The 15,899-nt window shown below is 42.1% G+C and overlaps 2 protein-coding genes across 3 annotated transcripts in view; both read left to right on the top strand.

Annotated features, from left to right (window-relative positions):
• The window catches only part of sec63 (SEC63 homolog, protein translocation regulator), an 88,907-nt gene extending 87,724 nt beyond the window's left edge, over positions 1 to 1,183 (top strand). Inside the window, exon 21 of the mRNA XM_085997765.1 lies at positions 134 to 1,183. Within this exon, the coding sequence (XP_085853891.1) occupies positions 134 to 271 (138 nt within the window). The 3' untranslated portion in view covers positions 272 to 1,183. The remainder of the gene's footprint in view (positions 1 to 133) is intronic.
• An 8,770-nt stretch (positions 1,184 to 9,953) lies between these two features.
• Positions 9,954 to 15,899, top strand: part of scml4 (Scm polycomb group protein like 4) — a 262,549-nt gene continuing 256,603 nt past the window's right edge. Inside the window, exon 1 of one of the 2 annotated variants that reach the window (XM_085997762.1) lies at positions 9,954 to 10,135. The gene's annotated coding sequence lies outside the window, so the exon portion shown is untranslated. The other variant, XM_085997763.1, reaches the window with a different exon arrangement.

Raw genomic sequence — 15,899 nt, 5'->3', positions numbered from 1 at the left:
TGCTTTCCATTCAAGGTTACTTGTTAAAAATCACTCTTGCAGTTAGGGAATTATTTCTGTTTATCTGTAGTGTTCTGCTGCTTTGTATTTAATGAGTTTCAACCTGCATGATTTTGTTTGTCTTTCTATTTAGTTTGAAGTCCAAGAGGCAAAGCAAGTACCAGAAACTCATCCACAGTGGGATATTCCCGAGACGGAAGAGGAGGAGGAGGATCAGGAAGACAGTGAGGGAATTGAGGACAGTGAAGAAGAAGAAGAAGATAATGATTAATGCTCATTACAGACTACTTTTTCAACAACAACCACAACAGGAAAAAAATGTTGCACACAGTTCCAACAACTGCTATTCTGATTAACTTAACCATGTACAAGAAATAAAATGGGGGAAGGAAAGGAACATGGTATCCAGTCAGTGTCAGTAATTTCAGCAATAGGCTGTGCAGTTTTTGAAAATGTGATTGTGACATGTACTCTAAAGCACAGGGGTTCAGTTGTCTGACACAGCGACATGCCACCTTTTATGAGAGTGCCCTTAATGCCGCTTAAACCATGTGTAGAAAATGGGGGAATTATTGGTTTCACAATCACTTGCTTTTTCTTTTTTTCCCCATTTCTCCCCATCCCAAATAAATTATGAAGATTTTTTCACTACAAAAAACCCCCCACCTCAGAGCCGAGTTATATCCTGTACTAAACTGATGCCTCTGGAAATGCATTGGGACCATGTTTTGAAATTTTTATTCAGTGTTCAACCACAGGGTCGGGAGAAACTGATGGATGATTGACTTTACTGCAAGTGTTAACAGGTCTAAAGAGTTTGAGCTTTAGTTAGTATGAATTAGCACGAACTTTTAATCAGTAATACACAAACTACCATTTAATTCATTGACCGGTCAGATTGGAGGGAAAAAAAATCTGTTGTATACATTTCTGCTACTTTTGTTTACATGAAATTATAAATGGGAAATATATCCGTCTATATTCTTTGTATTTAAAATAGTTGCAAATAAAATGGCAAACGTTTTTAAAATGTAAAATGTTATTTTGTAGTTTTGTCCAGCAGCAAGTGATCTACAATGATGAACTATCACGTACAGGCGGAACTGTATGCCATCCAGATGTGCAGAGAGGACTAATAAAATCAAGGAATCGCTATGCTAATAAACCTGTTTGAAATAGTGTGTATTACAGTTTTGTTGCTTTCTGTGCATTTTGTCTACAATTTTTCCAATGATTCATTTGCAGTATTCCATGTTTATTGATCCCGATTACCATTACTGAAGTATCAGAATAAGAGTTTTGCTGATTGGTCGTGAGAGCCAAGCTGTTTGCTTATTTGGCTTGTCATTGAACCAGCCAGTCTTTTGGTGACATTGGGGGAGGAGAAACAGTACAGTACTGATCAGACATTGTATATCAATATATCAAATTGTTCTTTTTAAGAAGTCCTCAATTTTAGACCATTTCTCACCCCCCTCTTTGATATTGTGTGTGTTTCTCTTCCCTATTCCTGCTGCTTTTTCCTAGCCCCCTACACCCAAAATCAAACACTAGCACCAATCCTTACTTTGTTTAGCTGGTGGAATGTGTGGAACAGGGAGATAGTGCAGCTGGATAGTGATGAAATTCAAAAGGGAGATGGATAGTTTTTGGTGAAAGAAACAATTGCAAGGTATGGGAGCGATTGAGAGGATATGATGGCATGGTATTTTTTTGAACATTGACACCAGCCAGATGGGTTGTAATGTTCTTTTCTGGTCCTGGAAATTCCTATCATTATGGCATTGTAGATGGAAGCATAAAATTACAAAGGAATAGTGACAGATTATGTGAATTGGCAAAACTGTGGTAAATGGATTTCAATATCAGCAAATGTGAGGTCATCCACTTAAGACATAAACAGGACAGACAGCTAGGTGGGCATGTGTGCTGTGAGGTGGATGCCGAGAAACTCCAGTATGATTTGGGCAGAAGTATAGCAGATGCAATATTAAGTGGATAAATGCGAGGTTATCCACTTTGGTGTCAAAAACAGGAAGGCAGATTATTATCTGAATGGCAATAGATTGGGAGAAGGGAAAGTGCAACGAGACCTGGGCGTCCTTGTGCACTAGTTGCTGAAAGTAAGCATGCAGGTGCAGCAGGCGGTTAAGAAGGCAAATGGTATGTTGGCCTTCGTAGTGAGAGGGTTTGAGTACAGGAACAAGGATGTCTTGCTGCAGTTATACAGGGCCTTGGTGAGACCGCACCTTATGAGTATTGTGTGCAGTTTTGGTTGCCTTATCTGAAGAAGGATGTTCTTGCCATGGAAGGAGTGCAGTGCAGATTCACCAGGCTGATACCTGGGATGGCAGGAATGATGTATGAGGAGAGATTGGGTCGATTGGGCTTGTACTCGCTGAAGTTTAGAAGAATGAGAGGGGATCTCATCGGAACTTATAACTTTCTAACAGGACTAGACAGACTAGATGCTGGAAGGATGTTCCTGATGGTGGGGGAGTCCAGAACCAGAGGTCTAAGGATAAGGGGTAAGCCATTTAGGACAGAGATGAGGAATTTCTTCACCCAGAGAGTGGTGAACCTGTGGCATTCTCTGCCAAAGAAGGCAGTAGATGCCAATTCATTAAATATATTCAAGAAGGAGTTGGATATATTTCTTAAGGCTAAAGGGATCAAGGGATATGGAGAGAAGGCAGGAACAGGGTACCGAATTTGGATGATCAGCCATGATGTCATTGAATGGCGGAGCAGGCTCGAGAGGCCAAATGGCCTACTCCTGCCTTCTATGTTTCTATGATAGAACAGGGTACTTTCTAAATGGTGAAAGGCTAAAAACAGTGGAGGTCCAAAGAGACGGGGGTCCAGGTACATAGATCATTAAAATGTCATGAACAGGTACAGAAAATAATCAAAAAGGCTAATGGGATGCAGGCCTTTATATCTAGAGGACTAGAATACAAGGGGGTAGAAGTTATGCTGCAGCTGTACAAAACCCTGGTTAGACCACACCTGGAGTATTGTGAGCAGTTCTGGGCACCACAGCTTGGGAAGGATATATTGGCCTTGGAGGGATTGCAGCGTAAGTTTACCAGAATGATACCCGGACTTGCAGGGTTAAGTTACGATGAGAGATTACACATATTAGGCTTGTATTGCCTAGAATTAAGAAGGTTAAGGGGTGATCTAAAGGAAGTTTTCAAGATTAATTAAAGGGAACAGATAGGGTAGAGAGAATCTATTTCCACTGGTTGGAGATTCTAGGACTAGGGGCCATAGTCTAAAAATTAGAGCCAGACCTTTCAGGAGTGAAGCTAGGAAACACTTCTAAATACAGGGTGGTAGAAGTTTGGAACTCTTCTGCAAATGGCAATTGATGCTAGATCAATTGTTAATTTTAAATCTGAGATTGATAGCTTCCTGTTAACCAAAGGTATTCGGGGATATGGGCCAAAAGTGGGTATATGGAGTTAGATCGCAGATCAGCCATGATCTCATTGAATGGCGGAACAGGCTCGAGGGGCTGACTGGTCATCTACTGTTCCTATGTTTCCTATCATTCTTGGTCATAAAAATGGCGCTCATTATGAGGGGCCAATTTCCAGGCCTGTGATATTGAGACAGTTGCAAGGAGATGTACAACTGTGATATGTAGAATTTTACAGCACCAAAGGAGACCATTTGAGTTGAGTGTGCCTGTCTAGTCTCTCTGAAAGAGCTAACCACTTAGTCCCATTTCCCTGTGCTTTCCCATACCCTTTAAAATGTTTCTTTTTCAAATATTTATCCACTTCCCTTTTAAAAGCTATTACGCATTTTGCTTCCACCACTTTTTCTCAGTGCCTTCCATTTCCTAATTATGTGTAAAAACTATATTAATCTATTCCTTTGTTCTTCTGCTGATCTTAAATTTATTCCCTGCCTCACTGACCAGCGGAGGTAGTTACATAGGATGTATGGCACCGAAACAGGCCATTCAGCCCAACCAGTCCATGCCGGCGTTTATGCTCCACTTGAGCCTCCTCCCGTCTTTCCTCATCAAAATCTATCAGCATAACTCTCTATATTCCTTTCGCCCTCATTTGCTTCTCTAGCCTCCCCTTAAATGCATCTATACTATTTGCTTTAACCATTCTGTGATAGCGAGTTCCACATTCTCACCACTCTGGGTGAAGAAGTTTCTTCTGAATTCCCGATTGGATTTCTTGGTGACTGTCTTATATTTATGGCCCTTTGTTTTGATTTCCCCCCAAAAGTGGCAACCTCTTCAACCATCACTCTTATCAAATCATTTCAGAGATGGCCTCTAGTTATGCTCTTCCCTACAAGTGGAAACATTCTCTCTATCCACTCTCAAAACCTTTCATAATTTTAAAGATTTCTATTAGGTCACCCCTCAGCTTTTTTTCAAGAGAATAGGGACCTAGCCTGTTCATCCTTTCCTGATATGTATACCCTTGCATTTCTGGTATCCTTGTCAATCTTCCTCTGCACCCTCTCCAGTGCCTCTATATCCTTTTTATAATATGGCGACCAGATCTGCACGCAGTGGTCTAACCAAGGTTCGATACAGGTTTAGCATAACTTCCCTACTTTTCAATTCTATCCCTCGAGAAATAAATCCAAGTGCTTGGTTTGCTTTTTTTATGGTGTGGAGATGCCGGAGTTGGACTGGGGTGGACAAATGTAAGAAGTCACATAACACCAGGTTATAGTCCAACAGCTTTATTTGAAATCACAAGCTTTCGGAGCGCTGCTCCTTCGTCAGGTGAAGTGGAGAATGCATAAAGACACAGCTTATATAGTCAGAGAATCATGTCAGATGTTTACAGGTAACCTTTCCAACTGCCATTTATCACACCTCGGCAGAGAGATAATCACAGCAGTCAAAGGTGTGAATGGTGTCCAAACAGGTCAGTCAGGGAAACATTACATCAAAGAACAATGAGGTGGGGTCACAAGGGGTCAAATATTGCAGATGCTGGGGTCTGTATGAAAAACAAAAAACATTTTTTTGGGCTGGAAATCACAGCAGGTCCGGCCGCATCTGTGTAGAGAGAACAAGCCAATGTCGACTCGAGTCTGGATGACCCTGCGTCAGGTGGGGTTACATGTAGTGTGACATGAACTCAAGCTCTCTGTTGAGGCCGTCCTCATGGGTGCGGAACTTGGCTATCAGTTTCTGCTCGACGATTTTGCGTTGTCGTGTGTCTCGAAGGCCACCTTGGAGAATGCTTACCCGAAGATCGGAGGCTGAATGTCCTTGACTGCTGAAGTGTTCCCCGACTGGGAGGGAACACTCCTGCCTGGTGATTGTTGCGCGGTGTCCGTTCATCCGTTGTTGCAGTGTCTGCATAGTCGCGCCGATGTACCATGCTCTGGGGCATCCTTTCCTGCAACGTATGAGGTAGACAACGTTGGCCGAGTCACATGAGTATGTACCATGTACCTGGTGGGTGGTGTCCTCACGTGTGATGATGGTATCTGCGTTGATGATCTGGCATGTCTTGCAGAGGTTGCTGTGGCAGGGTTGTGTGGTGTCGTGGTCGCTGTTCTCCTGAAAGTTGGGTAATTTGCTGCGAACGATGGTCTGTTTGAGGTTAGGCGGCTGTTTGAAAGCGAGTAGTGGAGGCGTGGGGATGGCCTTAGCGAGGTGTTCGTCGTCATCGATGACATGTTGAAGGCTGCGAAGAACATGGCGTAGTTTCTCCGCTCCGGGGAGAAACTCTTGACTGCTGTGATTATCTCTCTGCCGAGGTGTGATAAATGGCAGTTGGAAAGGTTACCTGTAAACATCTGACATGATTCTCTGACTATATAAGCTGTGTCTTTATGCATTTCTCCACTTCACCTGAAGAAGGAGCAGCGCTCCGAAAGCTTGTGATTTCAAATAAAGCTGTTGGACTATAACCTGGTGTTGTGTGACTTCTTACATTTGCTTTTTTTATGGCCTTGCTAACCTGTGTCGCAACTTTGTGATTTTGAGATCCCCGTGTTCCTCTACCCCACCTAGACTTGCACCCTCCAATATGTGACCTCCCTATTCTTCCTGCCAAAATGTAATACCTCGCATTTATCTGTGTTGAACTTCATTTGCCAATTATATGCCCATTCTGTAAGTTTATTAATGTCCTGTAATTTGTTGCAGTCATCCTCTATTGACTATCACCCCCACCCCACCCCCCACCCCAATTTGGTGTCATCTGCAAATTTAGAAATTGTGTTTTTGATTCCAAAGTCTAAAACATTAATATAAATTATTTGTGAACAGTGGTCCCAGCACTGATCCTTGCGGAACACTACTAGCCACCTTCTGCCACTGTGAATAACTACTCTTTACCCCTACTCTCTGCCTTCTGTCTTGAAGCCAGCTAGCTATCCATTCTGCCTCTTGTCCCGTGACTGCATTCTCTGACCTTGTTCATCAGTCTATTATGGGTTACCTTATCAAAGGCCTTTTGAAAATCTAGATAAATTACATCTACTGCATTACCATTGCTCTCTCTTACCTCTTCAAAAAATTCAATGAGGCTGGTCAAGCAAGACTTTCCCTTTTGAAATCCATGCTGACTAGTCTTTATATTTTTGGTTTCTAGATGTTCAATTTTCTCCTTTAGTAGGGATTCCATTTTTCCCACCTGTTAAGCTGACTGGTCTATCATTCCCTGGACATGTTCTATCCCCCTTGAATATAGGTATTATGTTAGCTATCAGCCAGTCTTCTGGCACCACCTTTTTCTAATAAATTATTAAATGTAGTTTTTCTCTACATTAATAAGTTCAAAATTGAACTTATTAATCAGATCTCAATCAACATCACAAACAGATTATCTGGTCATTATCACATTACAATAAAATGACTCAATGTACTTCATTGGCTGCAAAGCACTTTGGAACATCTGGTGATCGTGAAAGGCACTACATAACTGCAAGTCTTTTTCTCTTCTAGCATGAAGAATTCAGTTTCTCTTGTTTCACATAAATAAAACCTCTCATCCTGGTATTTTGTACTGTAACCTATGATTTCCTGTTGGAAAGCACTTCATACCCATTCACCCCTGCAGCTTAGCTAATATGGGAAGTTCACTGTGGTGAATCGTTAGAGCAAGCCCATTGAGCCACCACCCTGACACTGCCTAAGAAGAGAAGAATTGCATTAATGCATATTTGCACTGTCACATTGGACCTACTTGTTCAAGTCATGCTTTATAGAAATGGCTGTCAGATATTACACTACTGAAACCAACTTTGAAATGAGGTTTCGGTCTTAAGTGCTAAGCAAATAATAAATTTATTTGGTTGGGGAAAAAAATGAGGATGAAATAAATTAAAGTGTGAATTTGGCTTCATTTAGTGTACAATGACTTTTGGCTAAGTTTGTATTTAGTGTTCAACCATAAGGTCAGGATAAACTGATGGATGATTGACTTTGCTGCAAATATTAACAGGCCTAAAGAGTTTGAGCTTGAAAGTGAGTTTAATCAAAACTGCAGTATATTATATAATATCTGTGGTGAATTAATTTCAATGATGAATTATCACCAAAATAATCAAAGAATCTGCAGGGTTGTAAAGGGCAAATTTAGGACAGATCAAGAAATATTTGTTTATACAGTGGATATTCAATGGTTGGGACAGGAGGGATGGTTGAGGCCTGGAGTCATTTAGAAAAAAGCTAGATAGTAACAGGAAAATGGTAGGGATACTATTTCCAGATCATGAGATTAAATGTCTGAAGGGGTGTTTATCTGTGCCTATCTTCTGAACTAGATCTGTATTTTATAATTTTGAAATGTTATCACCAGGATGAAAATTAATTTCACTGTGTTGCTGAATGATGGTTCTATACAAGTAACTGAAAATACAACCAAGATTACTACGTCACGTAATCCAGTGACCGGGTCCTGTTGTTGGGTGCTTAAGCCAGGCATCCTGGTGGCACTTTGTCGGTGATAACAGATGTGCTGCACCATGGACTAATAGGATAAGCGTCCATGCTGAGCTCTCATTTCTAGATGGGCCATCAAAGAGGGAGAGAATGGCAATTAGAGGATACCTTTGAGAGGGAAAGAATGTTTTTATTATTATTCATTGATAGGATGTGGGCGTCGCTGGCTGGCTAGGCCTGCATTTAGTGCCCATCCCTAATTACCCTTGAGAAGATAAGTCCGCTCAATACTTCTCACATAACTGAAGGGTGAATTTCCACCTTTGCTGATAAATAGGAGCATGCATACTTTTCCCTCTATTAATGACCGACCCAGGAACGTGCAGCTTTGAAAAGTGCAGGTACCGAGTGTGTTTTTTTTTAAGTGGGTAATTCTGGAGTAAAACAGGCATTCTTCTGTTTTTCATTAACAGGAATTTCACCCTCAAGTTTGCTTCCACAGTAACATTAGCAGAAGCCTTGAAACAAGTCACACCCACACTTCTGACTGCAGTGGTATGTGCCTTAGGAAAGGAGTTTGAAAAGAGTGACTTTTTTCTGAAAAGGATAACTGCTATAGAAGTTTACAGCTCTGAAGGAGGCCCTGTCAATTTCCCTGCTGAATCATATAAAAAGTCTTAAACAACTGCTGAATATTTCTAATGAAGGGAGATTTGAACTAATTTATACAGAGCCAATTACAACTTGTACAAGTGTAATGCACGGGTGTATAGTACAGCAGTGAGGAAGACTTGACTGAAAGCTTAGAATACTTTCATCTTGTTCTGGATTTAGGACAGACATTTCATTTCATAATGGCTCATATTGTCTCCTGTTAACATCACTACAGTCATTTAAACATCTCCCATTTTTTTCTTTTAAATGTTGCTCATCTGTAGTTATTTTCCAGTTCAGACTTAGGATTTACACCTGAAACATTAACTTGCCCATTCTCTCCACAGATGCTGACTGACCTGCTGAGTGTTTCCAGCATTTTATGTTTTTTTTGTTTAGCATCTTTGTTTTATTCCCTAACTTCTCAAGTTTCTTAATACCTGTAACTTCTCAGCCTTGTTTACATCCTAGTAAATCTATGTTGCACATTTTCCATAGACATGATGTGCTCGTTGTGCACTGTTTAATGCTGAATACTATTAGGGTGACCATACGTCCCCGTTTTCTGGGCACAGTCCCTGGATGAGGTACTGTGTCCCCGGAAGAGTCCCCGGTTCACGAAACTCACCCCCGAATAGACTGGAGCCATATTCATTGGAATATATGCATATCATACTGTTAGACATAATCACAGTTTCAGATCAATGGACTGAACAGTGTTATTGTATTATTTATAAATGGTGTCTGACGTCACATCTGCGGTAATTATATGCACATTCGTTTTGCAGTTGTAGTGTATTATCGGCAACTGTTAAAATATATTTGCCAAAAAAATTCGCCTCGCTACGCAGCCTACATTTTCCGTTTTGCCTACTTTGCTGTGCTTCTACCCGGTGCATCTCCAGGTTTGGTTTAGAAAATATGGTCACCTTAATACTATATATCGTAAATAAAGGGATTACATTTTCCACCCATTGGCTATGAATGGGTAAAACATCTAGGATCATATTGTACTGTGCATAAATCTTAAATACTACAAACTATTATGTATATTCCTATAGTGTATTCTGTAGATTGTATACAATCCCATAAACTCTGTATAAGTCTTAAATACTACAGACGCTTGTATACAATCCCATAAACTCTGTACCTGTATAAGTCTTAAATACTACAGACGCCATCTGTTGTATATTCCTATAGATTGTATAAAATCCTATAAACTCTATAAGTCTTAAATACTACAGACGCCATCTGCTGTATATTCCTATAGATTGTATGCACATAATCCTATAAACTGCAACCACCCTCTGCAATCTGTATATTTCTATAGACTATACACTAAATGCTGCCTGTGCAATCCTATAGGTTGCACACAGCGCATGCTACCTGTGCATTATCCGATGGATACTCATGCAAAGGGCACTTGAGGTCGCCAGCCTGCACCAACTGCACTGTCCCGCAGAGCGCAGGCCCAGTGGAGGAGAGAGAGCTGCTGCTGTGGGCGGCCGAGCACCGGGCGGCCCCTTTAAACCACAATCCTCCCTCCCCTCACTCACCAAAACATGGCGGAAAGAAATGTGATTGTGCAACGCTGAAGTAAGTGCCAGACAATATTTCCACTGCGAGGAGACGTTGTCCCAATAAACTGAAGCATATTGAAAAGATGCCATCTTTTGTTTTGTCATTTCACACCCCATCCCCGTTCGTTAACTGCATCTCCCCCGCCTGCCTTTCGCCGTGTCATCCTACTGCTAAAATGAACTGCAAGTAGCCATTGCAAAATAATAATAATCATCATAATTTCGTCAGCTAATTGTGTCATCGTCATTTTCATACTCACCTGTTATGCTGGGTATTTTTTGAGGTGTAAAGAAGGGGGAGTGACAGCAGCCTTCAGGCTCTGGAGCTCAAGTACTTGACCCCAGAGCCTGCTAAATGGAGCAGCTCGAGAGAAGCGTTGAGGAAGATGAGTCCAACCCTTGTGCGGTATTTTTCTTTTGGGATATTAACTATGCTAAGAAGAGTTAAATACATCTGACACAGAGAGGCTTGGTGAGCTGTGAGGCCTTACATCCCCGATTGTTTCTCGCAATATTACAGGTTTAGAACTCCTCCCCCACCCCCCCCCCCAAAAAAAAATAATAATCCTCAAACCCTTCAGCAATAGGCAGCAACTTACAGACTGGATTTCTCACATTCCACAAACTGGTAGGTTGAATATATGATTTCCAGCCAACAATTAGCATTGGGTGTCCTGTGCATAAATTACATTTAAATTAGGGTTTTTTTTGGTCCATTACACTCCAGCTTTTCCTGTGCAGTTTTAACCTTTTGTTGTATAGTCTGCAATTATACCTCAGAGCTTGACACCGAGGCTTCATTTAATTGTGCAATGGAATGTCTGTCGGTCCATGGTAAATAATAAATGGTTATGTAACAATCTTAGCAGCTAACATCATGCCTGGAAGCTATAATTATGAATCACTTTTATCTAAACTTGGATTCATTTCTACAGTGAAGTAATTAAAAATTGTGGTTTACCTAGCTGGTAGTTAAGCATTTAAAAGTTGCCGTTGATCACAGTTCATCCTGGCGTACAGCCACGGATATTAATTTTATACGTTGGAGGATGTTTCTGTTTTATTTTCAGTAAATGTAACCCATGGAGACAAACATATCACTGCTTTGAGGGATTTCTGTGCTTTTGTTTTGCTTCTTGATTTTGAAGGCATTTATTTTTATATCACGTTACATAGTACCTCTGGCTGAGAGAGTCGGCAGAGGAGCTGCTATCAGGCCTATATTGCTTAACATGAGCTTTTACCACAACATCAACAACTTGCATTTATATAGCACCTTTAACGTAATAAAAAGTTCCAAGGTGCTTCATAGGAGTGATTATCAGACAAAATTTGACACCGAGCCACATAAAGAGATATTCGGACAGGGCTTGGTCAAAGAGGTCGGTTTTAAGGGGCGACTTAATGGAGGATAGAGAGGTGGTGAGGTTTAAGGAGGGAATTCCTGAGGGGCGAAGCCGTGGAGGGATTTGAACACAACAGTGAGAATTTTTCAATCAAGGTGTCGGACCCGGAGCCAACATCAGCAAGCACAGGAATGAGGGGGGTGAGAGGGACTTGGTGTGAGTTAGGATACGGGCAGCAGAGTTTTAGATGCACTCAAGTTTATGGAGGCTGCTAGGTGGGAGGCCGGCCTGGCGAGCATTAGAATAGTCGAGTCTGGAGGTAACAAAGGCATGGATGAGGGCTTCAGCAGCAAATGGGCTAACGCCACATTCTGTTTTGGGAGGTGACCTCCGTGCGCTGGTCTCCTGCTTTTACACTCGGACTCTGATTTGACTACAGGGACTCAGAAAGCAAATGCAAGGGACCATCTTCCTATGTTTACAGCACTGAAACCAGCTCTCTCAATCCTACAACAGAATTGTAGAACCATATTTTCATAGGTCTACAGCGCTGTTGGTTCCTGGAATCTGGGCCTGCTTAAACTATGGAATGCAGCTGTCAGAGGAAGACTTGTGCATTTACATTCAGCTGCACTCCTGCAGTGTAAAAACGCCTCATGACTGGCCACTAGAAAGTGTGTAAGAGCAATTCAGGTCGAGTCTTGTGATTTTCTTTCCTTCCCTGTGGGGAAGTGCTTGGTGTCCAGTCCACTCAGTAGCTCCCTACAAGGACACAGCTGAAATCAGTATCCACTTGGGAAATCTCAAGTATGATTGCATCTGTCTCCCACTCTCATTCCACTATGTATTGATGGAGAACCAGTGTTGCAGAGCAATCCTGCCTAGAATTCTCCCGTTTTACTTTGATGGTAAAAAATGAAATGCTATCACTACAGAAAGTAGTTTTCTCACATGAAAGAAGCTAAGCCTAAGAACAAGTCATAGAACTATCTAGCTCCTCAAATTAAATAAAAAATGCAGAAAATAGTGGAAATGCAAATCACCTGTGAAAGAAAGGCAGGGTAGTGTTTTGGGTGTGATGTCTAGTTGGAATTCCATTTAGCACCTTGTTTGGTTTATGATTAGCAAAATAAAAAGAGAGACTAGGTCTATAGTAAATGCAAGTAAGTCTTAACCGCTACAGTAATTGTAATCTGCCATTGTTGCCATGAGGGAACTATTGTAATATAATACCCGTGACCAGAACTCTCAGATGCCTTTATTCAGTAGACTAAACTAAGCGATAGAGGCACTGTTGTAAGTGGAGAGCAGATCGTTGCTTGTGGGCCAGCGGGAGCAGGAGTGCTACTCCGAGTCTCACAAGGAAGCCTTGGGCCTCCCTTGCCCGGGCTCCCCAACTTGCAGCCCTGATCACATCCAGAGCCCTCCTCACCACCACTTATCTGCCCACTGGGACTGTTCCCACGCGCCCCTGGCTGCGACCTGCTGCCGCTGAATTCCTGCTCCTGCCCGCTGGCCAGGTAGTGGATCTGACCGAGTTCAGGCAGGAGTCGGAGAAAATTTATGGTAACGAGATCCAGCCGTTAAGATTGGCCGGGCCTCCAGGTCTCCCGAGTCCCCAGGTGTGCTGCCCACTTTGTGCGGGCAGGTAATGAAGCAGATTCAAAAGAGAATTGGGTATATAGTTGAAAAGGAAAAATATGCAGAGCTATAGGGAAATAGTGGGGGAGTGGAACTAATTGGATAGCTCTTTCAAAATGGCCGCCTTCTGTGCTGCATGATTCTACCCATGCTCCCCTTTAAAATTAGGGCCAAATACTCTATGAAGATTTTGAACTAGCTGAGGGTGAAGTTGAAAGGGATCTAGAGGCATTAGTAGACTCAACACTTAACATATATAGTCACACAAAGCTGAAATTGACAAAGAACATACAATGCTCAACTATTCTGCTAAATCAGTAGATTTATGAATCATTGGATTTTTTTTTTATTCGCTTATGGGATCTGGGCGTCACTGGCAAGGCCAACATTTATTGCCCATCCCTAAAGAGCTGTGACCCAGACGTGATATCATTGCTGAAACTGTACAGTGCTCTGGTCAGGCCACATCTTGATCACTCTGTCTACATTTGGTCACCAGAGCACGAGGAAAACATTCAAACCCTGCAGACAGTGCGGAGAAGATCCATGAGACAGATCCCTATTGTTTAGAAAGACTGGAGAAACTTGGACTTCAGCCTTAAAAAGCAACATCTGAGAGGGGGTCTTATTAGAAGTATATAAGATATTAAATACTTTTGTAAATTCTGAGTGCTGCTTCAAGATAAACCTTGACATTTGGAAAGTGGGATTTAGATTAAAGCTGGTGACAAACACATAATACTCATATTAGGAAGGTCATGCAAAAAATCATCAACATTTAGAATGTACTTCTGGATGGGGCATTTAAAAGACAGTTGAATGCTGTGAGGGGTGACTAGGATCTTCTAGATGGATAAGCTAAGATGAGAAGAATGGGCTTCCTCATTTGTATTTATTTGGAGATGAAATAACACAGCCTTGACAGTAACATGCCTTTTGGGCTGAGATGATAAAATGCTTAACCTTTATAGTGTAACCTCAACCACTTGATGTGCTACTATTTTGTAATACATTTCAGCCTGTGCATTATCTCTGTATAATTACAGATTTAATACTCTACATTTCTGGAGTCTAAACTTGTAGAGCAACAGTCAATTACAACAACTCTGGGTAGTCTTTGCACAATCTAAATGCGTACAGGAAGAGAGTTACTATACTCTGAAGCCAATTCAACTGTACAGCATAAAGCCACCTTTTCAGTGACAATATATCTTTATTCCACAAGTGAAAAAAATTATCTTTTTTTTGTTTAGAGAGTACATCATAATTGTACTATATATATATTAATGATCTGGACGAGGGAATTAGATGTAATATCTCCAAATTTGCAGACGACACAAAGCTGGGTGGGAAGGTATGCTGCGAGGAGGATGTCATGAAACTCCAGTACGATTTGGACAGGTTAGGTGATTGGGCAGAAACATGGCAAATGCACTATAATGTGGATAAATGTGAGGTTATCCACTTTGGTGGCAAAAACAGGAAGGCACATTATTATTTGAATGGCAATAGATTGGGAGAAGGGGAAGTGCAAAGAGACCTGGGTGTTCTTGTGCACCAGTCGCTGAAGGTAAGCATGCAGGTGCAGCAGGCGGTTAAGAAGGCAAATGGTATGTTGGCCTTCGTAGCAAGAGGGTTCGAGTACAGGAACAAGGATGTCTTGCTACAGTTGTACAGGGCCTTGTTAAGACCGCACCTTGCGTATTGTGTGCAGTTTTGGTCGCCTTATCTGAGGAAGGACGTTCTTGCCATGGAAGGAGTGCAGCGAAGATTCACCAGGCTGATACCTGGGATGGCAGGAATGACGTATGAGGAGAGATTGTGTCGATTGGGCTTATACTCACTGGAGTTTAGAAGATTGAGAGGGGATCTCATCGAAACCTATAAAATTCTGTCAGGCCTGGACAGACTAGATGCTGGAAGGATGTTCCCGATGGGGAGTCCAGAACCAGGGGTCACAGTCTAAGGATAAGGGGTAGGACATTTAGGACTGAAATGAGGAGGAATTTCTTCACCCAGAGAGTGGTGAACCTGTGGAATTCTCTGCCACAGAGGGCGGTGGAGGCCAGTTCATTAAATATATTCAAGAAGGAGTTGGATATATTTCTTAAGGCTAAAGGGATCAAGTGATATGGGGAGAAGGCAGGGACAGGGTACTGAATTTCAATGATCAGCCATGATCTCATTGAATGGCGGAGCAGGCTCGAAGGGCCGAATGGCCTACTCCTGCTCCTATCTTCTATGTTTCTATGTAATAACAGATGTATTGTATGAGGGGGGAAATGATTCACAATAACTGGAATCAGCCGACAACTTGCAAAGCAATTTAATTCATAAGTAGAAAAGATAATGAAGACCAGGAGAATGCTAACTACACCCCATTGTGAGCCCAGCTGCAATCAAGATACAATTCTGTAGAAGTTCAAAGATATTGAAGATTTTTGTTCCACTTCAAACAAACCCAATCTCTAATGTTTACATTGTCAAGCTGTCGTCTTCTTCTTCTTAGGCAGTCCCTCGGAACCGAGGATGACTTGCTTCCACACTAAAAATGAGTTCTCGGGTGACTGATGAGTCCAATGCGGGACCTACAGTCTCTGTCACAGGTGGGACAGACGGTGGTTGAAGGGGCGAGTGGGTGGGGTGCTTGGGTTGACGTGTGCTCCTTCCGCTGTTTGCGCTTGGCTTCCGCTTGCTCCCGGCGAAGAGACTCAAGGTGTTTGGCGCCTTCCTGGATGCTTCTCCTCCACTTTGTGTGATCTTGGGCCAGGGATTCCCAGGTGTCGGTGGGGA

The sequence above is a fragment of the Somniosus microcephalus genome, chromosome 9, assembly GCF_052327205.1.
Source record: "Somniosus microcephalus isolate GS21.2 chromosome 9, FLI_Smic_1.0, whole genome shotgun sequence".
Classification (NCBI taxonomy): Eukaryota; Metazoa; Chordata; class Chondrichthyes; order Squaliformes; family Somniosidae; genus Somniosus; species Somniosus microcephalus.
The sequence above is the reverse complement of the archived record's forward strand: the minus strand, read 5'-3'. Positions and strand labels throughout refer to the sequence as shown.